Genomic DNA, 16,769 nt, shown 5'->3' with positions numbered 1-16,769 from the left:
TGTTGTTGAATTTTGTTCTACATTTGTTGATATGATCATGTTCTTTCTTCTTTAGCCTGCTGATATGATGGATTACATTAATGGATTTTTAAATGTTGAACCAGCCTTGTACTGGGATAAATTATGATATTGGCCATGGTGTATAATTTTTTACTCATACTTGGGTTCAATTTGCTAATGTTTTGTTGTGGATTTTTGCATCTTTGTTGATGAGAGTTATTGGTCTTTTTTTTTTTCCTTGCAATGTCTTTATCTGATTTTGGTATTTTGGTGTTGCTGGCCTTATCAAATGAGTTAGAAGGTTTTACCTCTTTCCCTACCTTCGAAAAATAATGTGAAAAATTGTCATAATTTATCCCTTAAATATTTAGTAGAATTCACCACTAAAACTTCTGTTTTTTACTGTTTGCAAGGTTATTGATTACTGATTCAATTTCTTTAATACATACAGCCCTATTCAAATGATCTGTTTTATCTCATGTAAATGTTGGCAGATTGTGTCTTTCAAGAAGTTGATCCATTTCATCTAGGTTAACAAATTTGTCAACATGGAACTGTTCATCGTATTCCTTTATTATCCTTCTAGTATCCATAATATCTGTGATGATATCCTCTCTTTCATTTCTGATATTTGTAGTTTTATTTTTCTTAGCCTTACTGGAGGCTTATCAACTTTATTTACCTTTTCAAATAACCAGATTTGGGTTGTATTGAGTTTCTCTATTGATTTTTTGTTTTCAATTGTATTGATTTCTGTTCTTTTTAAAACATTTTTTCTACTGCTTACTTTGGAGTTAATTTGTTCTTTTTCTTGTTTCCTAAATGGTAGCTTAGATGACTTATTTAAGATCTTCCTCCTTTACTAATATATACATTCGGTGCTATGATCACTGCTTTTGCTGCATTCCACAAATGTTGATTAGTTGTGTTTTCATTTTTATTTTGTTCAAAATACTTTTTAATTCATCTTGAGATTTATTCTTTGATCAGTATGTTATTTAGAAGTGCATTGTTTAAGCTCCATGTATTTTGGGATTTTCCAGTTATCTTTCTGTTAAAGATTTATAGTTTAATTTTATTGTATTCTGAGAACAGACATTGTATGATTTCTATTCTTTTAAGTTTGTTAAAGTGTATTTTATGGCCCAGAATGTAGTCTATCCTGGTGGGTGTTCTATGTGGGGTTTAGAAGACTGTGTATTCTGTTGTTGACTGATTAAGCAATCTATAGATGTTAATTATATTCAGTTTGATTGATGGCATTGTTGAACTCAACTATATGTCCTTATTGATTTTCACTCTTTTTTTGCATGTCACTTATGCTTTAAAAAAATTATTTTAGCGGTTGTCCTAAAATTTTCTGTATACATTTACAACCAATCCAAGGTAGCTCCATTTTATTTTATTTTATAATTATGTGGTACATGTGATGATATGCTATATAAGTATATTGCATAAAGGTAAAGTTTGGACTTCAGATGTTCCCTCCCCACAGTAATGGGCATGGGTGGTTTTGTGTCCCTTATACTACCTTCCTTCCTCCTTTAGCAGTGCCCAAAATCTGTATTCCCATCCTTGTACCCATGTGTTCAATGTTTAGTTCTCAGTTAAGAGTGAGAACATACAATATTCAGTTTTTTGTTTCTGTGATGATTCACTTAGAATGTTTTCTAGCTATATTCATGTTGCTGCAAAGGGCATGGTTTTGTTCTTTTTTATGGCTGTGTAGTATTCCATCATGTGTATGCACCACATTTTCTTTATCCAGTCCATCTTTGATGGGTATCTGGAATGGTTCCATGCTTTTGCTATTGTAAATAGTGCAGCAATAATCATATCACATACCTGTGTCCTTTTGGTAGAGCAATTTGTGTTTGGTTGGGTATATTACCAGGAGTGGGATTGCTAGGGTCAAAAGATAGCTTTATGTTTAGTTATCTGAGAACTCGCCAAGCTACTTTTCACAAAAGTTAAGCTAGTTTACATTCTCACCAACAGTGTACAAGCATTCCCTTTTCTCTGCAGTTGTGCCAACACCTGTTTTGTTTTGCTTTGTTTTTACTTTTTAATGATAGCTGTCCTGACCAGTGTGAGATGGTATCTCATTATAGTTTTGATTTGCATTTTTGTGTTGATTAGTGAAGCTGAGCTTTTTTTCATATGTTTGTTGACTGCTTAAATATCTTCCTTTCAGAAATGTCTGTTTATGTCCTTTACCCACTTTTTAATGTGCTTATTTTTTTTTCTTGTCAATTCACTTGAGTTCCTTATAGATCCTGGATGTTAAGCCTTTTCAAATGCATCACTTGCAAATATTTGTTCCTATTCTGGGGGTTGTCTCTCTATTATCGTAGTGGTTTCTTTTGCTGTACAAAAACATTTCAGCTTGATGCAGTCCCACCCGTCAACTTTAGTTTTGCTTTTGATGACTTGGCTATGAATTAATTGCCTAGTACAATGTACAGGAGGGAGTTCCTTAGGGTTTCTTCTAAGACACTGAAAGTTGGGACTTCACATTTAAGTCCTTGATCCATTTTGAGGTAATTTTTGCATAGGTAGGGGTCCAGTTTCATTCTTCTGCATGTAGTTAGCCAGTTTTCCAGCACCATTTGCTACAAGGGATTCCTTTCCCCAGTTTTTGTTTTTGTTGACCAAGTCCATTTTAAATAACACTGTACCACTTCAAGAGTAGTATGAGTGGCTTTTAATAACAAAATAATTATAATTCCTTCCTCCTGCCTCTTACATCACTGTTACTTATTTCACTTGTACATAAACAAACACAAAATATATACATAATACATAATTGAATACCTTGTTGATGTTACTACATTGAAAAAGCTATTATCTGTTAGGTCAATTAAGAATAAGAACTAAAAGTTTTTTACATTGTCTTCACTAATTTTTTCTTCAGTGCTCTTTCTTTTTTCATGTGTTTAAGAGTTTGTGACCTATATTACTTTTTTTCTTTCTGAAGAACTTCTTTTTTTTTTTTTTGAGTTGGAGTCTCACTCAGTCACCCGGACTGGAGTGCAGTGGCCGCTCCTGGCCACCGCAGCCTTGACCTGCCGGGCTCCGGCGATCCTTCTGCCTCAGCCTTCCAAGTAGCCGGAATTACAGGCATGCGCTACCACGCCCGGCTGATTTTTTTGATTTATTGTATAGATGAGGTCTTGCTGCCCAGGCGGGTCTCGAACCCGCGGGCTCAGACAATCCACTCACCTCAGCCTCCCAAAGGCGTGGGATTACAGGCTGAGCCACCGAGCCTGGCTTGAAGAACTTATTTTAATAATCTTTGCAAAGCGGTGTAAAATTAAGGTTAAAAATTTACTTAATGTTTGTTTGTCTGACAAAATATTTTTTCTCCACTTTTGATAAAGCATTCTAAATTGATTTTTTTTCTCTCAACGCTTTAAATATGTTTCCCCACTTTCTTCTTGTTTGCATGGTTTATGAAGAGAAGTTAGTTATAGTTCTTATCTTTTCCCCTTTACAGGTAAGACATTTATTTCCTCTGACTTCTTTCATGATTTTTCTTAATCTTTGTTTTCCTATAGTTTGAAAATGATATGCTTATGTGTAGGTTTTTCAGCATTTATCTTTCTCAGTGTTCTCTGAGTTTTCAGTGTCTGTGGTTTGGTGTCTGACATTACTTTGATGAGATTCTCAGTTATTATTATTTCTTATTTTTTCTGTTCCTTTCTATCTTTTACCTCCATCTGGTATTTGCATTATGTATATTTATGCCTTTTGTAGTTCTCACACATTCTTGGAAATTCTATTCTGTTTTTCTTTTTTTCCCCCATTTTTTGTTCTCTTTGCTTTACATTTTGGGGGTTGCTATTGTGATCAACTCAGACTCAGAAATTCTTTCCTCAGTAGCGTTCAGTCTACTAATAAGCCCATAAAAAGCATTTTATTGTCTTTCCGGTACAATGTTTTTTATCTCTAGCTTTTTTTTTTTTTTTTTTGGTTCTTTCTTATAATTTCCATCTTTCTGTTTACATTGCCTGTTTTTGCATGCTGTCTACTTTATCTATTAGATCCTTTATCATATCAATCATAGTTGTTTTAAATTTCTAGTCTGATAATTTCAATATCCCTGCTATATCTGTGTCTGATGCTTGGTGTTTCTTTAGATGATGTTTTTTTGTTTGCTTTGTTTTGTTTGTGCCTGTTAGTATGCCTTGTAATTTTTTCTTAATAGGTGGGCTGATGTACTGGGTAAAAAGAATGACTGCAAATAGATATTTAATAATGTGGTAATAAGGTGTAGAGAAAGGGGAAGCTTTCTATAAACCTGTTATTTGTCTTAGTCTTGTAATGAGCTTATGCCTCTGGACTGTGTACTTTATAGGAATTTCTATTTTTTTCTTCTACTTCCCTCAGGTAAGATAGGGTGACTAGAGTGGACTGGAGTTGGCTATCCATGTTCTTCCACATGGAAGGATAAAGTGGCCTGGAGTTGTATATTTCCCTTTCCACAGGTCATTTGCATATGAAAAAAAATCCCAATAGATTATGCTCTGATTTAAATATTTCTTCTGAGGGCAAACCTTGTTAACAAGAACCGAGTGCTCTGATGTATATTTCAAAATGGTACTTCTTCTTCTCCCCATTTCAAAAACATGTAGGCAATTTTCCTGGATATTTATTGGGGGTACCTGGTCATCTAGTGGTGATAAAATTCATAAAATCATGAGGGCTTTGCTATGACTGGGTTCCTCTGAGGTTTTTAACACTCAGACTTGTATTTTTTTGAAAACTCACTGCATGATTTGCATTTATTCCCTTGGAGAGAGCTTTAACATTAAAAAAAAAAATTAAGAAAGCTACCACTTCAGAGTTGGAAATGTTGGATATTTAACGATGGGGGAATAAATCTTCAGTTACTGGTTAGTAATGACCAAAGAGAACTTCATCCCACCTTACTCCTACATAATATGGGCGGGAGATGACTCATTTTTAGGGAGGTTTCCTGATGTCATGGAGAGAACCTGGACCCTAGATTTAGAGATTCATGGGTTAGATTTTTAGCACTGCTACATCTTGATCAAGTGTGAAAACTTGATCAAAGTTATTTGACCTAAGATGTCCAGTTTGAACTGGAAAGAATAATGCCTATCTCAACCTAATTGCTGTGAAAATGAAGGTAACACTATTTACTTGGCATATACTATGTATTCAATAAGTGGATGCTACTTATTATGTCCTTGAAACTTATATTTAGGATGAGTTGGTAAAAGATAGAGCAAGATTCATGGGCCAAGGAACCATTTTCTGTTTGCATTATTTGTGCCTCATGTTTTCAAATTAACTTCTTAGTATAAAGGACTAATACTTTTGCATTTCTGGAATTATTATTTACCAGGATAAAATCCCTATCTGATATATTAAAGAAATTAAACTTCTTGTATGAGATGAGCATTCCAAGCTCATACACTTGGTTAGTTGCAGAGCCAGAACTCAAACCTGGGTCTACTAATTCCCATCTATCACTTACTGCCTCCCACCTGATGCTTAGCTGCAGGGCTAGAGGTGTTTATCTTTTAGAGGTTACATACCCTAAAATCTCGCTTCAAAAACCAACAGATATGTATAATGAAGGGAAAAAATTATTTGGGAAGAAGTTAGAAAAAGGAGGATTTTAAATTTATTTTGCCTCTGAGAATGTGATGATTTGATTGTCAAGTCAGAGGATTCTTTCTCGTTAGTGTTCATTTACATGGTGATCCTTACTGAGAAACTTCTATGCCCAAGGAGGCCATTATCAACACAGTGATTTACTCAGAAGTCTGCAAAGAACAGAAGATACAATGTTTCTCTACAGTAATGCTTTTTCTTTGAGTGCTGTTTCTAAGACCCGAAATGCCATATGGTGTCTCATAAGTATTTGATTAAAAACAAAGAAATGGACAAAGCAATTAGGGATTCTTGTTTCTATTTCTCTGGTAATTATCTGTGTTAGCTTGACTCATTTAATTTGAGTCTCAGTGTCCTTTTCTTTAAAGCAAGGATACTAATATCTAATACATGAACATCACTAAGTTGTTATTTGAAATCTACCATATATCTATCTTTTTATATCTATCTATCCATCTACCCATTTATCTATCTAATATATATATTTTTTTCCCTTTTTTTCCCGTTCTTAATTTTTATTCAAAGAAATTGAAAGCAGGATGTCATAGAAATATTTGCACATCCATGTTCTTAGCAGCCCTAGTCACAGTTGCCCAAAGTGGAATTAACCCAAATGTCCATTGAATGGGTAAATAAAATGTGAAATATATATGTATGTTATGTATGTGTGTGTGTGTGTGTGTGTGTATGTATATATATAACATTATATCTAATATATTATGCCATGTTATGAGACAGTAAATTTCAAATTACATACAGGTATTATAGTTTTATTTTTTAATTGAGGATGATCAGAGATATTCCCATGGTTAGGGATTTTTCATCTATTAGCCTAAACTTGAAATGCTGCACAAATAACCAAGTCCTAAAGGTCTTACTAGTTGGTTTTTGTTGCCAAAGAATCAAGAGAATGACAATACATAGAGTAAGTAAAATAGAGTGGTTTCAGAATAAAATAAACCTAGGTTGGAGTCCAGACAGATTCATCTTTGCTGTATGCCCTTAGTCAAATCACTTAATTTACGAGTCTCAGTTTTATTGGTTGTCTGAGTAATAATAGCAGTAACTGTGATCAAGTATTGCCACAAAGATTAAGCAAAGAAAGGATATATAAAGCATTTAGAACACATCTAAGCATATGAAAATATTTGTCACTGTTATGCTCATTATTTGCATTAATATAACCTAAATCTAGGTGACAAATCTGACTTGAGTTCACAGATTACAGTCCCATCTCCAAAAAATGCTTATTTGGTCTGTTTGAAACAGGTACATTTGCAGTGCTTTTTTCTAGACAGAAGTCCTCAATTCGGGGACCTGTCTGTGGTCTGTGGTTAGGAAGTGGGCTATAGAAGGAGGTGAGCAGCAGGCCAGTGAAGTTCTGTCTTCTGTCAGATTAGCAGTGGCATTAGATTCTCATCGAAGTGCAAATCCTATTGTGAACTGTACTCCTTATGAGACTCTAATGCCTGATGATCTCCTCCCCCCTACCACAGCATCCATGGAAAAATTTTCTTCCACAAAACTAGTCCCTGATGCCAAAAAGGTTGGGGACTGCTAGCACCATACCCAGAAACACATCAAGTTAGCCATCGTACCCAATAATTGATCCAATGAGTACCATATTTGGCTAGAAAATGAATATCTTTGGGTGTCACACTGAGTGCTGTGATTTTAGAGCTACTGACTAGCAAACTGATCTGTAAAAGGAACTAATACTAATTTTAAGAATATATTCTTAATACTGGTTATGCCTTAGGATCTTTGTATATAATATTTTACTTAATCATCAGAACATCACTTATGAAAGAGAAATTATTCCATTTAATAGAAAAGGCACTTAGGCCAAAAACATTGGCAGGTAGTGTTTTAGGGAAAATTGTATGAGTTTTTGTTTATTGTGTGTGTTTGTGAAACTGGGTTATTACCAAGTAGTTGAATTAAGTCAACTACAGATAAGAATGAATTGGCCTCACACTTTATACCCCAGACCTTGCTTGATGCTATTAGAGGTAGAAGAGCACGTACAACATTGTCTATTGTCAAGAAGATAACGTTCTAGATGAGAAGGAAGATGAACACACATGAATTAACTGGTGAGAAAATATGATGTATAAGTGAATAGAAAAAAGGCAAGATTCCTGAAATTCAACTATAGGCTCGGGTACCTGCACACCTAACTGTGGGGAGTGAAATTGCTGAACAATCCTCTGTGGATCTTTTTCAAGATCCTATATTTTGTGCTAGATGCTGTAAGGACTACAAAGCAGTCTTAATTCTATATTCTTCCTTAAAGAAACATATCATTCATTTGAGACTATGAGACTAGCATCCAAGAAAAGATCCAAGAATGTAAGCAGTGAGAATATAAAAATACTGGCCGAATCATGCAACCTAGGGGTGATGGATGCAAGCTTGTTGGTCATGGAGTGAGTCATGTATAAAGTTGGGCCTTGGGCCTAAGCTGGCATTGAAGGAGTAGTTGAATTAGGGCAGAGAGAAGAGAAAGGGATTTGTGTATAAAAGTAAGGTTTGGGAATTGTGTTCTGTGTAGACTGATTCAGCCAAAGTAGAGGATTCATTTAGGCAGAAGTTGGGAAAAAAACTGAAAGGTAGGGAGGACAGATGACAGATAGCTTTGAATGAGATGAACTGATGCTTTTTCTTTTGTCATAGAAATTCTGATTAGGGTAGGTTGATAGAAGATAGAAACAGCTTTGTGGGCAGTGATACTTTAGAGAGTTAAATACTTTCAAAGAGGTTTTGGATATATTTGAGTGTGTGTGTATATTTATTTGAGGAAAAACTTATTTTTAACCTATGCATTTTTGTATTAATCCCATAGTCATAACATAGCTATAGATAATATTTTGCTTTATTTCTTCTTTGTCTTTGTGTGTATTTAAGATTTTATACTAGTTCTAAACATGGTATGTTTCCAATTATATATTCTGCCTTTCCACTTCATATGATAAGTACTCTGCATATGTTACTATATAATCTGCTGAATGATTTAAGTAAGGCAAGTGTAGTGATTGCATAGTCTGTCCAATTTGGGACTGGCAGCTTCTATCAGGGTATACATTTTAAGAGGTGGAGATTTTCTAATATCCAGTATTAACTTGATTTACTGTGTCTGGGAAACTGGTATAGGCTGCATCCAAGGATTTCCCTGCAGCTCCCTGTTCCATTCGTCAAGTAGGACTCTCATAACTAAATAGTCACTCAGAGCTTTGTAGATTTCTTGCTGGGCTCAGCAGATAATACGTGACCTGTCTCACATACGGGATTCTCTGTGGGGAGGGGTGTAGCCTAGGCAGGACATGAGGTATTATTTTAAGGGGCCTCGCTGCGAGCTGGCTCTGTAGCTTAGACAAAACACAGAGACAGAGAAGTCAATCAGCTGCCTGTTGGATTTGTGGGGCGCTGAAAGGCCAATTTGCTGGGATTCACAGAGGTCTGGCTTAATAAATGTGTCTGCTTGCCTAATATATTTGAGTAAATGAACCTTAAAATACTTGATTTAATTTAGCATTGGGCACCAGATATCGGTGGCTGATTAAAAACTCAAGACTCCTGTTGAGTGTTCCAGCTTTGCAAGGAAGGTGAAGTCAGCCATGCTGCCATAACAGCAGATAAGAAACAAAAGCAATTTGGAAAACAAAATTAGTTTCTGCCATTTCCCTTGCATGGAAGTCTGTGGCTTGCCACCTGGGGACCAAGTGTTGCCATTCAGCACGGTTTGTTTGCTGTGGCTCAGTGCCCTGACTGGCTGGCAGGAGGGCACACACTCTTTCACTTCAGATGGCATTTTCTTTGTCTTGCATCCCTGCACCCTTGCTGGGGCCCTGGATTTCCCAAGGAAGCAGCCAGATGGAGACAAGATTAAAGCTGCTGGGACAGGAGAAATTCCACTCCTCTCAGTGGCGATTCCATTGCCCAGGACAGCACTAGCCACCTGAGTCTTAAGATAATAGAACATACAGAAAAAGGAAATAGGGCCATGTATACTGCTGAGAGCTGAAGAAGGTAACATGGAAGTAGTGAAGGTTCCCTGAAGAGAGCACTGTTAAGGGAGAAAAATGCCTCATAGTGAGGAGTCGGGAAACATGAGAAATAGCTGAAGGTGGTTAACCAAAATGGAAGGGCAGTGTAATATAGTCACGGTCAGAGACAGTGATTCATGGAGTCAGAAAAAAATAAAAGCACATTGGTTATTTCTTTTTAAAATTTTTCTTTTAAAAAATTTTCTCCTAATATTTTATTATGAAAAATTTCAAAAAGTTGGAAGAATTGTGCAGTGAGTATTCTATACCTTCTATCACACATCTCTCTATCTGTCCATCCCTGTATCCATCAGTCTGTCTTTTTAAAAATTAATTTCAAGGTAAATTAAAGACAATTGCATACATTATCCTAAATGATTCAGTTTGCACATTAATAACTATATTTCAGTATTTCTTTACACTTATTGCTTCATGGAGGAATAAAATATATTAACTATGGAATGCACAAATCTACAGTGTATACTCACTGGGTTTTTATAAAAATGTTCACCTGTGTAACCCAAATTTCTATCAAGGTATATGGTATTACCAACATTTCAGAAAGTTTCCCCATTCCCCTTCTCAGTCTTGTAAAACTAAACATTTTTCTAAGTGGTTCTATCATTTTACATTTCTACCAAAATTGTATGAGAATTTCAATTTTTCCGCCTCTTCAGTATTATTTGGTATTATCATTTCTTAAAAATTTTAGCCATTTTGTTGGGTGTATAAAGATATCTCTTTCCAAAGAATGTGGTTAAGTGATGAAGCAATTGAAGATGTTTTGATAGATACTAGAAATTTCACATAAAGCCATTTGTCAGTCCCTAGATTCTGATTGCTGAATGAGTCCTCACAAATCTTCTAATCCAAACCCATCATTTAACAGATAGAGAACTAAGACTCAGAATAGGGACAAACTTTACCCAAGGTCATTCATTAAAATAATAACAGAGCCAGAGTTTCAACTCACTTTTGTAGTTATACTAAAGATAGCAACTCTATGGCACACATGCTACAATTCTCTTATTCTGTGGCCATGGCTGGCATTCCTGTGCTGAGCCCAACATGTCTTCAGCTTTCTTCTCAAAACCAAACTCTGAACAGTCACTTTTGACCCATTCAATTTTATGTATATGTCAGAACCTACTTCTCATCTGTCATTTAATTCAGTAGACCACACTTGTGTGTGTATCATCATCCAATCATAATTGTGGAGAAGAATGCCTGGAGTCTGAGGTTTGCTCTTAGTTAAGGGAAAGAGGGTGTTTCTTTCCAGACTCCCTTTCTCCTTTCATTTAGCAAACAGAAAAGAAAGGGTGTCAGAGCTTTGGGATCTAATATCTAATCCTGTCCAACTCCAGCCATCAACCTGATCATAAAATGGAGTTATAGAATTTTAAACCAGAAGAAATTAAGTTGTTGTTTCAAAGGACCAGTTGAAAATTCTGAGCTAGAAGAGAATTTTAGTCTGCAATGGGGACATTTTCTGAAAGCTGCATCTTGTAGCCTCTACAAGGCTCTGTGTGCGTGCATGCAGGGATGTACTGGGCAGGAGCTGGCCCATACCCTCCCTGTTAAAGGGCAGCTCTGTGCATCCCCCAAAGGGCTACATGAGCAGCCTTCCTCTCCTGTCTGTGTGTCAGGACTACAGGAGAGGAAGGCTGCTCATCTGCTCTTGTGACATGTCTTTATCAGCTGTCTTAGATCAACCTCCTACTGTTACATCTTACCTTCCAAACAACAGAGAACTTGAGAGGGCACCAGCTCTAAGATGACCATTGCATAGTGACTCTTCAGTCTCAGGATCTGTACTTTCTTTTCTCCAATAAGTATCTGCTTTTATTAAGATACTTTTTTCCCGGGGAGGGGGGTTATCTTATCCTTGAACAACACAAGTTTAAACTGTACGGGTCCATTTTATACACAGATTTTTTTTTCATTAAATACAGTCAACCCTCTGTATCTGAAAGTTTCATATCTGCAACCAAACTCCAATAGTAAATACAGTATTTGCGGGGTGAGAAAAGCACAAATACAGAGGGCCTACTGAGAGATTTGAGTATGCTTGGATTTTGGTAACTTCAGGGGTCCTGGAACCTACCTCTTGTGTATTCTGAAGCACAACTGTATTCTATTTCTCTCTTTATTCCTGAGAAGTTTCTATGTGTTACAATGCTCAGGGAAAGAAAATAGAAAAATAAATAAATATATATATATCAAGAAATGATCATGGAAATATATGTTTATATATTTTCCAACCTGTTAAAAATTGTAAAAATGCCTTGCAATGAAAAACACAGACATAATAAAAAAGTCAGTAATCTGACCATGCATCCAATTTACATGTCTTCTTTTATATGAGTGAAAATATACCTAGGTGTGCAATACAAAGTAAATAACATGTGCTCGCTTCTCTGAAAGGTCTTACAGTCCAGTGGAATACAGGATGAAAATACAAGTGACATTAGCTATTGGGGACGAAGAGAAATAATCTCCTATTTCCAGAGCCAACAAGAACAGGTTACAAAAGCTGCTCCTGCTTTGTCCCAGGAAAAGTAACAGAATGATATGCAACATCCATGGTGTTCAGTTTGATCCACATCTCTCAGAATTAACATTTTATCAAATATTTCAATTATATTAATACTTCCTGGATACCAGAAGAATAGAATAATCCTAAAGAAAGCTGTATAAAGGCTCTTTCTTTTTCTTTTCTCAAGTTAGAATGACAGTCTGAAATTTACAGGAAAGGAAGGAAATCTCATATCCCACAAAAGTAAAATGCATTTTATTACTTCTTCTCATTTTATTACTTCTAGCCTCTCATCACCTTGGACAGTAGCATTTCCTTCACATTCCTTGAAGAGGGAACCAACACCATCACTGTCCAGGTGGCTGCTGGAAATGCCCTTATCCAGGACACGAAAGATATTGCAGTTCATGGTAAGCCCTGAAAAATTGTGTAGCTCCTTCCTCCCCAGTCAATTGTTTTCACCCACCCTCACGGCAATCACTGACTGCTTTGGGAATTTCTCAGATCATGGAAAGTGTCTATAGGTTGAGGCATCCAGACTTAATTTCTACCTTGTTCCTGAATAGACGGTGAAGCTATAAGAGAAACAGACTACAGACAAGTATTTGCTGTCTCCTGTGGAGTGTCTGCAAAATTTATTTAGGGTTCTTATTAGACAGATATATACCCTAAGTTGAAGGACTGCTAAGCTGGAAAGACTGACACAGAAGGATCTAGATCTTATGTCCTGTTAAGGTATCTACAACACACGTGCAACACCATTCTTTGTGAGATATGGACCAGTGATTTCAAAAACTGAAGTCATGGTCCTTGCCCTTGTAGGACTCATTGCTGGAGTCCCACTCCAGCAGAGTTCAGAGATTCCCGAAGGTGGAGATGGCGTCAGCGATTGTGAGAAGGAGAGAGAGAGAGAGACTTGGACAACTGTTCAGATTTGAGCAGAAGAGAGAGAGAGAGAGAGAGAGAGAGTGAGAGAGACTTGGACAACTTTTTAGATTTGAGAGAAGACAAACTTTATTGAGTGTTAATAGTGGGCTTTTATACTCACATGTCTTTCACATGAACACAAAGCCAGGTGTGTGAGGGGCGTCCCCCACCCACTAGATGTTCTTTCAGGTATGAGGAGGAAAATCCCATAACAGATGCTAACCTTTATCCGTGACTGACCTACCCTATAAACCCTTTTCATCCTATGCTAATCTATACTGATACCAAGTTAAGTGATAACCTAAAAATCCCATAACAAACGCTAACGTTAATCTGTGACTAACCTATCCTATAAACCTTTTTCATCCTATGCTGATTTCTAAAACTATATTCTACAATTTACACCTTACTCAACTTCAATAAATCCTAAAATTATGACCCAGAAGCCTGTGATCAATACTAAGGCTCTTAGATGTGACCCAAGTTTGAACTGTAAGTTGTGTAAAAGCCAAAACCGCAGTTTGTGGAAGAATAGGAACAATGAGCTTCTGAAGTTAGTTTGTGCTTGTCCTGGTCTCAGAGTTTTTATGTTTGAGCTTACAGGAGCTTTTTCTGGTTATAATACTAAGTAGAAAGGGGGGGAATGGGGTCAACAGCTCCCGAATGCATCCTAGTGGTCTCGGGGTCAACGACCCTTCCTGATCCCTAATGCTCAGTGGGCCTCCGAGGCTGGCTCCCAATATCACATAGCTCAGGTAATGAGATTATATAATTTCTTGATTGTTAGAGAGTCTATTATCATTGGCTGCAAAAGCTTGGTAACAAGGCTGAGAATATAAGCCTGGAGAAAGGCAGGAGAGGTTTATTTAGGGCCACCATTCTGTTCTCAATCCTAGATATCATTCTTAATTATTAAATTTATTTTACATGCAGTTGATTTGCTATTACTGCCACCCCACACAACTCCCCCAGGTCAATAGACACAGCCACCATCATCACTGTGGTTTTCTAGAAAGTTGTATGAAGTCAGTCTCTGGCCCAGACCATGTTTCTCCAGTCTCACACCAGGTGAATTCCTTTCCCTACGTCTCTGTAAACTTGCTTTTCAGGTTTTTCATGGTGTATAGAAGGTTCTTTTTTTTAAGCAAACATTTGTATTGAAGTGTAAATTTTATACAGAAAAGTATACAGAGCACAATTGTTTCACTTTATGAATTACCACAAAGTGAGTAGACCTGAGTACTCACTAACTAGTCAAAATACAAGGTTTCAACCTATTTGCTAATCCTTTAAGGAAGTTTCTAAAATGCTAGACAAAGAGACAGAGAGGGAAAAAAGTGAAAAGGACTCCATTCCAACTAAGCCCAAATCGTTAATGCTTTTTAGTGGCTCTGTGCGGTACCACCTACAGTTGTAGATGTCTCCTTCTAGGGTTTCATGCTTATCTTTCATTACAGATAATACTGTTTACAAGGAGAAAAACTTAAAATCTTAGGGACTAACAAAACTAATAGGAACACAAATCTACTTCTAATTACTTAATTCTACTTTCTTTCAGAAGCCAAGAAACAAGCTAGATATAAGGAATTATAACTGAAACTTCATGAAAGAGTAGACCCTTTCCCTAAAGCACAGTGATTTTAGAGCTTCTCATCTATCACACTCTCTCTCTCTTCTCTCTCTTCCAGTCTCATTTACACACACTCTCTCTTCTAGTCTCATTTACACACATATTCTCTCTGCAGAATATTTCCAGTCTCAGCTCTTATCATTCTCTCCTAATCTGGATTACCATAATCCTGATATTCCTGAGTGGAGGCAAGATATTGGCAATGTCATCAAGCGAGCTCTGGTGAAAGTAAGTTGGCTTTATCTTTGTTTAAGTCTTGTGAATAAGGAAAAGATAGTATGGTCTAGAATACATTTTTGTAGAAATAAATGACTATTCTAAATTAGATAAGGATTATTTCTCCATACGAAGAAAGAAAGGAAGAATGGAAGGATTAAAAGGAGGAGAGAAGGAAGGGAGGAGAAGAAAGCAAAACAGGCAGGGAGAAAGAGAAGGATAGAATAAGAGAAAGAGGGAGTGAGAGACAGAGACAGAAAGGAAGGGAGGGAGAGAGGGAGGAAAGAAGGAGGGTGAGGGGAAGGCAAGGCGTGGAGGGAGAGAAAGAGTAAGCCTGCACAAGAGGGAGTGCTCAGTCCGATGTTAAAGATAGAAATTGACCTAAAGTTTATCCTAAAGTTTTCTGAGACAGGTGCTTGTTTGACCCTTATAATGAGCTAATTAATGAGCTAAGATTATACGAATATCATACACTTGGTTGGCTCTTTGCCACCACGAAAGTCTTTTTAACTGGACATTCAGATCCATAAGACTACCACTGGCCATACATGGCACTCAGGAAGCTACAGGACAAGAAACAGGGTTATTCTGGCAGAAAGACAGAGTTGTAGAGTTAACTCAAAGTCAGTTTTGACTTAGAGAAAGTAAAACAGTTTGTTAACCGTTTTCTTAGAGATAGAATATAATGATGCATTAAGCATGGTAATTAAAATGTAGAAATAAGTCTAATGTGTGACCAGCCTTAAGGTAGAGCCATGATCTCCATCTTCAAGGAACACAGAGGAAGGTGTGATTCACTCTATCCAAGGAAGTACAGGCATGGCACAGATTTCCGATTTAATAAATGTTGTTGAACTGTTGGAATGGCTTTGGAGAGGTTAATTGAACTGTGTTTTAAATGATAAATGTAGCAATTCCAGAGGCCAGATTTGATATCTGGTGAAATCTCCTTTCCTGATTCGCAGATGGCACCTTCTCACTGTGTCTTCACATGGTGGAAAGAGCACAGCTGTTCTATGGGGGTCTCTAAGGGCACTAATCTAATTCATGAGGGCTCCACCCTTATGACCTAATTATCTCCCAAAGACCCCACCTGAATGCCATCACATTGATGATTAGGTTTCAACTTGTGAATTTGGGAGATATAATCACTCAGACCATGTCTTTGATAGCAAAGCATCCAGAATTGAGTTGAATTTTGTATGGTTGTATTCATTTAGAACATACTAGCTTTTTAAGAAATAGCTTGGCAATTGCAATAATAATACAAGTAAAGGATGATAGTCATGTCAGCTGATTTGTAGGCTTCAGGTATCAAGATGGTCAATCAGTCGCATGTCCCTTTGGATGGGATTAAGTGAATCTAGATATACATCTACAGGGTCCTTGGTGGACTGACACTCCCTGAGATTACACACCTGCTAAGGCACTAATAGGCATGCCTTCCTTTACTCCATTTGGTAATGATCTGCATTTAACTACTTAGTCTCATCTCCTGAGACTTGCTTTCCCTAGAAGGCTAGGAGAAAGCCTCCTGCCCATGGGCTTGGGCAGAGACTTGCAGCTACTCAAGGGTCTCATATTTCTCAGCAGAATACTGAAGCATTTGGTGAGCCACCTCAGAGTTTCAAGAGGATGCCTTCCTGGTTGGTGGAATTTTTATGTTTCTGCCTGCTGCTTTTTACTTCCCTGCAGGCTGGCTCTCTTCACTCTTCATTATTATACTCCTGAGAGTTAATTCCAATCTCTAAGCCTAGTTCCAAATAGGAAT

The 16,769-nt window shown here is 36.9% G+C and overlaps 1 protein-coding gene across 2 annotated transcripts in view; it reads left to right on the top strand.

The window, feature by feature from the left end:
- The window catches only part of SORCS3 (sortilin related VPS10 domain containing receptor 3), a 152,207-nt gene that overhangs the window by 121,005 nt on the left and 14,433 nt on the right, over positions 1 to 16,769 (top strand). Inside the window, exons 15-16 of one of the 2 annotated variants that reach the window (XM_021708864.1) lie at positions 12,512 to 12,635; positions 14,898 to 15,010. The exons of the other annotated variant lie outside the window; for it this stretch is intronic. Of the exons in view, the coding sequence (XP_021564539.1) occupies positions 12,512 to 12,635; positions 14,898 to 15,010 (237 nt within the window). The remainder of the gene's footprint in view (positions 1 to 12,511; positions 12,636 to 14,897; positions 15,011 to 16,769) is intronic. 2 annotated transcript variants of the gene reach the window in all.

This window comes from Carlito syrichta, unplaced genomic scaffold (assembly GCF_000164805.1).
Source record: "Carlito syrichta isolate Samal-C Ts95f unplaced genomic scaffold, Tarsius_syrichta-2.0.1 Scaffold65117, whole genome shotgun sequence".
NCBI classification, from domain to species: Eukaryota; Metazoa; Chordata; class Mammalia; order Primates; family Tarsiidae; genus Carlito; species Carlito syrichta.
This window is presented reverse-complemented; position numbering and strand designations above follow the sequence as displayed.